This window comes from Austrofundulus limnaeus, unplaced genomic scaffold (assembly GCF_001266775.1).
Source record: "Austrofundulus limnaeus strain Quisiro unplaced genomic scaffold, Austrofundulus_limnaeus-1.0 Scaffold0, whole genome shotgun sequence".
Classification (NCBI taxonomy): domain Eukaryota; kingdom Metazoa; phylum Chordata; class Actinopteri; order Cyprinodontiformes; family Rivulidae; genus Austrofundulus; species Austrofundulus limnaeus.
In genome coordinates, this window is record NW_013952402.1 from 3,046,318 (window position 1) to 3,053,631 (window position 7,314).

At 39.6% G+C, this 7,314-nt stretch overlaps 2 protein-coding genes across 3 annotated transcripts; both read left to right on the plus strand.

The window, feature by feature from the left end:
- The first annotated feature begins 1,612 nt into the window (after positions 1-1,612).
- LOC106520854 (dual specificity protein phosphatase 13 isoform B) lies at positions 1,613-4,948 on the plus strand. The gene is made up of 7 exons (XM_014013164.1): positions 1,613-1,752; positions 1,914-2,039; positions 3,468-3,709; positions 3,867-4,083; positions 4,171-4,293; positions 4,373-4,590; positions 4,741-4,948. The coding sequence occupies exons 2-7, from the start codon at positions 1,915-1,917 to the stop codon at positions 4,932-4,934; spliced, it is 1,119 nt and encodes a 372-aa protein (XP_013868618.1). The 5' UTR covers positions 1,613-1,752; position 1,914; the 3' UTR covers positions 4,935-4,948.
- Positions 4,887-7,278, plus strand: LOC106520925 (dual specificity phosphatase DUPD1). 2 transcript variants are annotated; one of them, XM_014013287.1, is made up of 4 exons: positions 4,887-4,973; positions 6,360-6,545; positions 6,636-6,859; positions 6,972-7,278. In XM_014013287.1, the coding sequence occupies exons 1-4, from the start codon at positions 4,945-4,947 to the stop codon at positions 7,187-7,189; spliced, it is 657 nt and encodes a 218-aa protein (XP_013868741.1). In that variant the 5' UTR covers positions 4,887-4,944; the 3' UTR covers positions 7,190-7,278. The 2 variants fall into 2 exon arrangements, with proteins under 2 accessions (XP_013868741.1, XP_013868818.1); XM_014013364.1 differs by lacking the exon at positions 4,887-4,973 and adding an exon at positions 5,540-5,886.
- The last annotated feature ends 36 nt before the right edge of the window (positions 7,279-7,314 follow it).

Sequence of the window (7,314 nt, forward strand, 5' to 3'; positions counted from 1 at the left end):
TGTGTGTGTGTGTGTGTGTGTGTGTGTGTGTGTGTGTGTGTGTGTGTGTGTGTGTGTGTGTGTGTAGCTCATATATAGATTCTGTTCAGCAATTAAATGCCATCTTTATTTATTCTACATGAACGAAACCCAAACTTCCAGAGTCACAAAACGTGGTTTGTTATGCTGAGTCAGCACTATGATGCAGCTTTTTCTGATCGTCGAGCCTCAAAACTTAACCTGCTCTATAGTTTGTGAGTCGATTCTGTGTTTATTTGCAGAYAACTCTGGAAGGAACATCTGTGGTAGAAAAACAAGGAAGTATGTTGGACTAGTATTTTAAAAAAGTGTTTTTAAGCGTTTTGTCAGTGGGCATTAAAACAAACGTCACCTGRGTTGATTTTTCCCTTGAATTTGTGAGTGTGCCAACATTGGTGGGTATAAAGAAAATGGCCTAAAGGTTTAATTTCCGTTACAAGTGTAAGATCGGAGTAAGCTGCAGGAAAAAGCCACACGGAGGGTAACTTATTAAAGGGCCAAACATTTCAAATGCTTATTAAGTTTGTCACATTTTGATCTGTGCAATTCTGAGTACTTGAATATAACGACTCTAAGTATCGTTGTAGTCAGGACTTTAGACAAATGTTTGTGCAGTTATTAAATTAAGAGTTTTTTTGAAAATGTCCTGCTTGTCATAAAAATGTGCTGTCTCCATTTCTTAGGCTGTTTCTTTGTAAGTCCGGACACACCAAAAAGCCTTATGTGACTTAATATTTCTGAACTCGGTGATACTAAAGTTACCCATCACTGAGGGGAAACTGGTTTCTGCAGAAAATAAAACTGAATTTGATTCTTCACCTCTTGTTCAGTATTTCACTTTATTTATTATTTTATTTATTTATTTTTGTTGCCTTTAAAATAATTCTAACCGTTTATAGTAGATTACCAAAAAAAAAAAAAACAATGCTACAGATATAAACTGAAGGACATGAATAATTGAGTTGAAATGTTTACAATAAAGTGATTATTTTTTAATCTTAGCACATGTAAACACCAATAAAGTCAGGGGCGGGGCCACAGGAGCATTGGCCCCATCTGATTGTCCCCCTGAAGTGCCCTGTCCTTACACTCATCTGTCCTTGCCCAAAAACAATGAAGGTGGCTGCAGTTCCGGTTCCAACCACTAGTGGCGCTAGTGAGTCAAATAGGAAAGTCAGTTTAATTGAAGAAAAAAGTTTTTATTATTATTATTTTTATTAATGTACAGTAAAAAAAATCATGTAAAATTGATAAGGATAATTTGTGCAAGCTTTAACAAGTGTTTTGAACACGTGTGACTGATTAAATGTATAAACCTTACAAAAACGGGATTTGTGTGCAAGGATGTTGAACAAATACTTGGCCCCTCCATAAATATTGTGGCCCCTTGATGGCCCCTTACACTGAAAAATCCTGGATCTGCCACTGAATAAAGTATAGCTAATAATTTTATTTTAGATTAAAACACCTATGTTTTAGAGTAATAACTTGTAGAATAGTATGTTACCAAAAAGCCCATGGTCATGAAAACAGGACAAGCTCGTGTTAAAGTTCACATGACTGCTGCACATAAGACCTGAGACCTGCAGTTTGAATATGTTTTAAGTTGTCCTGGCTGCTGCTGAGGACTGCAGGGAGAGTGTGTTGCCAGTGTGTGATTACAGTTATAAAAAGCTGCAGACGTTTGTTGCTTGATGTAAGAAGAAGCCGTGTAGGAGAAGTGTTTGCACTGAGGTAAGACTTGTGTGATTTAMAGTGGAAACAAGTTTGTTATGGCTCATTTATAAATGTGTCATCTGTGACTTTGAGGATTACTGTTGGGCATTTTTTCAAGTATGAAAAAAAAAAAACATTCTGGGATAAGTTCCTTTGAATCTTATTGTGTGTCTGTACAGTATGTCTCTTAGGGATCCTCCATATGATCCACCATCGGTCTCAGAGCTGCAGGAGTTCCTGCAGGCGAACAGAAGACCGACCGGACATGTCAACGAAGTCTGGCCAAACCTTTACATAGGCAACGAGTAGGTGCTCGTATAACATGCATGAGTCTGTGCACATGTATGAATCAGTAATGAACAGTGTTATATAAATTATCACAAAGTGATATGAGTAAAAGTACAAGTATCTTACCAAAAAATTACTTTGGTAAAACTTAAAGTCTCCTTTAGGAATATTACTTGAGTAAAAGTCTTAAAGTATCTGATAGTTTTTGCACTTAAGTATTAAAAGTAAAAGTATTGATTTAAAATGAGCAGTTAGATTTTCTGTAAGGGGAGGTGACCTCCCCACAAAAATGCAGAAATGACTATGTTGTATTAAAATAATTAATTTATGTTAAGTTCAAGCTGTTTCAGTTTATATACATATATCAAGGCTGCCCAAACCTTTTCCCCAAAATAAAAATCTATCCAAGGGCTGCAGACCYAATGCAATTATATAATTCAAGAAAAACAAATACTTCTTAAGTACAGTCCTTTTATTTTAACGGTTATGTCCTGCTGCAGTGTGACATGATTTGTTTGTGTATAAACTAATACAGTATCAGAATTTTATATATTTATATTTCTCATTCAACCACAATTAAATTCATTCTATAGGAGGCACAATTTATATGGATAGTATTTATTTTTTATGATAAGAAGCTGGAAGGAAAACAAGCAAAAATGAAATAAAAGTAACGACTGAGTGAGCCAGATCCAGTTTGGCTTRCTCTTCAAAATAAAATACTTCTCATCAGAAGTTTTGAAATAAAACTTAATGGAGCMTCAAAGCTTTTGGATCACGATTGAAGTTATCGTGAGCCTATAGGCAAAGGGTTTGCTCTTTAGCAAACAGTCAAATCTGATTGCCAAATGCTGATTTCTCCTGCAGAGGAAAAACAGCTCAAGATGGTGTCCTCTTCTGTCTTTTTTTTTTTCTCTTTTCCTCTCCGACGAGGGCTTCATGTCAGGGTTAGTTTCTAAAGAGAAAAACTAGGGACATGGCCTCGACTTTAGGTTTAGTTACAGGAAGAATGGAAGTTTAGTCTAGGGCATTTGCCATAGCGGACTAGATTGTCATTCTTTTCATTATGTAACTTTGATTTATAAAATGATAATAACGTGTAGTTAAAAGAAAGTATAAATCAAAAATATAAAGAACATGATTATTTTGTTTATTAAAGAAAATAAAATGTCTCTTTTGAGGAAGGTCTTCTGAGACCAGAGTCAAAGACAGATGGAAATGTTTATTCCCCCTGGGGTGACCCCTACATTTTCTACTTCTTGCCCTTTTTAAAAAAAAAAAATAGTAAGGCGTATAAGTGCAGATAATTGTGTGAAAATGTAAGAAGCAGAAGTAGAAAATAGGCTGAAAAGTAATTACTCAAGTAAATAGATACGCAAAAATTCTACTTAAGTACAGTAGTATTTGAACTTAGTTGCAACTCAGGTAATGAAATCATGTTTCAGGGCTGCAGCTCGTGACAAAGGCGCTCTCCACAGCCTGGGCATTACACACATTGTAAATGCTGCCCATGGACCCCTCAACTCCAGGTCTGGACARGGTTTCCATGTCAGCACCGGCCCTCGTTTCTACAGAGACATGACGTTGGATTATTATGGGGTGGAGGCTGACGATGCGACAGATTTCATCCTCAGCCCTTTTTTTTATCCGACAGCACGTTACATCAGAGCTGCACTGGCCATGGGAGGCAAGTCTGCACACTTTGTGTTGCATTTATACACGTCACCTTTTGTATTATCCAGAGCTAAACCCCAGATGCTTTGAGTGCTTAAATACATAAAGAGAGAATCTGAGTGTTTACGTTTGCTGCATTCCTGATGCTGAATGTAACATCTCTGTCCCAGGACGGGTGTTTGTTCACTGTCTGATGGGCGTGAGCCGCTCTGCAACCTTGGTTCTGGCCTTCCTGATGATCGTCGAAGGCCTGAGGCTGCAGGAGGCGGCGGCTGCCGTCAGACGGCACAGAGACGTCTGTCCCAACCCCGGCTTCCTGCAGCAGCTTCGCAGCCTCGACATGAGCCTGGAGAGGGAGCGGAGGAGAAAGAGACAGGCCCAGGCACTGTAAAAGACACTCGGACACCACGACTTCAACATAAATACAGGCAAACACACGCACCCAGACACACAAGACATCTGTATTTGCTACAGAGAGCATTTAGGTGAGCAGGGGGAAACACCATCCCTGACAGAGCTGAGGGAAATTCTCTGGACAAACAGGAAGCCTGTGGCACCTGTCAATCAAGTCTGGCCCAACCTTTACGTTGGAGATGAGTGAGTAGAAAACACTTTTTCAGGAACATGAAACAAGGCAATAAGTTAAGAATGAAACATCTGTTTGTGGCGTCTGAAGGTCTGTTGCACGAGACAAAGCCACTCTCTCATCTCTGGGTGTGACTCACGTGCTGAACGCTGCAGCAGGTCGACGCCGGATCAACACGGGTCAGCAGTTCTACTCTGACACGCAAATCGTATACCACGGTGTAGAAGCTGCAGACCATCCCGAGTTCAATCTTCAGCTTTTTTTCAGCTCTGCTGCACAGTTTATAGACAGCGCTCTGGAGACAAATGGTGAGTGAGACAATACAAAACGATGTTATGTGTCAACACAAGGTATAAGAACATGGACAAAGGCTCAACAACATATTTTTGGCACAAATGGAACTCCATACACGGGTGCTGTCAACAGACGGTCACAGATACTTCTGTTGTGGTTTTCAGGAAAGGTGCTGGTTCACTGCGCCATGGGGGTGAGCCGCTCTGGAGCGTTGGTTTTGGCCTTCCTGATGCTCTGCCAGGGCCTGTCGTTAGCGGAGGCCATCACTGCGGTGCGTCTGAACCGAGACATCGGACCGAACTCTGGATTTCTGGAGCAGCTCAGACAGCTGGAGCTGAGCCTCCAGCGGAGCAAATGAGTCCGAGAGAATGTCAACATGTCCCGATAATGAACATGAGTGGGTTGTTTCTGTCTGTTATAGAACTTTCATGATACATTTCATGGTGTGGATCATTAGTGCTGCAATAACATTAATAATCCTTTAAGTTTAGACAGATCACGGCCTGTTTGCACACATTAAAGGACTTGAAAAGGCAATGACACTAGTGCCTGTGACATGCCTAGCCTTTAAGTACAAAAAGTCAAAGAAAACATCTTTATACTTAAGAAAATTGGCATAGTACAGTTTATTTTATCCATTTTGTCACATAATTGGCATATTTTCTTTTGAATTTGGCTCAGCCAAAGTGAAACAGGAAGTGACATCAAAGGGGAACTCATTAATAATATAAACTCTCTGGTTTTTGTTTATTAAAACAAAATTATTTAAACTTTAAATCTTCTTCATCTCTCATTGAAAGAGACTCAAAAATAATGCAAAGAAACATCAGATTCTTCTCTACAGTCTGGGTTGTTAGCTGTTGTAGCAATACTCTGTTCACATGCAGAAATTCCCCCTTGACATCACTTCCTGTTTCTTCACATGCAAATATCTCAACAACTGTTCATCTCAGCGGCGTGAAATTTGTTTTGTAATACATATTGTAATTGTTATCTTTCCAAAAATGCATTCATGTTTGTTACAAAAAAAATGATGRCACAGGCTCTTTAAGATTCATTTTTATATCTCTCAGGGTGTGTATGTCTGTCACGTTGTCCAGGTCAGGTGGTAAATAGCCCAGCTGCCTAAAAATATCATCCTAAACACAGAGACAGAGAGAACAGTCTCTATTTCAGATCTGTTAGTCTTCATGCCTTCTGTGTATATAAATAAATAAATAAATAAAATCTCGGTTGATACATTTATAAACTCATATGTTTTCAAAGGAAAGCATGGGCACACTTCCTGCTGAGGAACTAATCTGAAAGAGGTAAGAACACTTTTTTCCTGCAACGTGTTTCTTGGTTTCTTTTTCTTTAAACGCCTTGAGTCAGGCACTTGAAGTTTTAGAATGARAGCCTAACTATGGCAACTCTAAAAGTTGAAGTTATGTGACCTCTGGAAATATTAACGTCCTAATTCCTTCATAGACACAATATCAAAAATAAAATACAACCTTTGAATTCAAACAGCACAGGTCAGGGTCACTGTCGGCGATGCTAAATCAAATTTCACATATCTAAAGTATGTCACTGATGGCTTCTTTGTATCTGCTGTAGTTCTGCTACAATGGAAACATTTCTTGGTTTACAGATGAAAAAAGTTTGCACATTGCTCTAATGCTCAGAGTTCATGACCCTTCATGTGTTTTTAAAACCAATTCCACATGTAGTGTTTTAGTAGCCTTGCTTATGATTCTCCTTTTATTGTTGGGATGTGTGGTTTTTTTCCTGGATAACAAAGGAGCATCATGTCCTCCTGTGCACTGAAGCCTAGAAGCAGAAATCCATATGAAGCAGTTCAGGTGGACCCGGACAACGATTACATCACACCAGGAACGTTAGACCTGGAGCAGCTCTTCTGGACCGGTTCCACAGCTCGGTATGCTCACGTCAACGAGGTGTGGCCGAGGATCTACGTCGGCGATGAGTGAGTTAGTTTCATAATGTAGAGATTTTTAAATACATTTAAGCTTCTATTAACAGATTCTTGTTAAATGTGTGAAATGCTTGAAAACAGGAAAACGGCTCTGYAGAGGCCCGGTCTGAGGGATCTGGGTGTTACACACGTCCTAAACGCAGCAGAGGGCAAGTGGAATAACGTGCTTTCTGGTGCTGATTACTATAACGGCATGAACATTCAATACTACGGTGTAGAAGCCGATGACAAACCCACCTTTAACATCTCTCAGTACTTCTACCCTGCAGCAGAATTTATCCACGAGTCCCTCAGCCAGCCACAGAGTAAGTTCTAGTGAAGACCCTACTCTTTAAAAAAAAACATTCTGGAAATTACAATTGAAGCTTTGATTTTTTTTTTATTCTAATGAGTTCATCTGTTTCTGTTTTGTCCCAGACAAAGTGTTGGTGCACTGTGTGATGGGTCGAAGTAGGTCAGCCACATTGGTGTTGGCGTACCTGATGATGAAACAGAGTTTAAYCGTAGTGGAAGCCATCGAGCACGTGAGGCAGCAGCGCTGTATCCTGCCTAACCATGGCTTCCTGAYACAACTCAGAGCACTGGACATTGATTTGCAAGAGAACAAGCTGAGGCTAAGACAAGAAACAACATGAAGCTGCATTTTAACAAATATACAGCGGGTAAAATAAGTATTGAACACGTCAGCATTTTTCTCAGTAAATATATTACTAGAGGTGCTAATGACATGAAATTTTCACCAGATGTCGGTAACAACCCA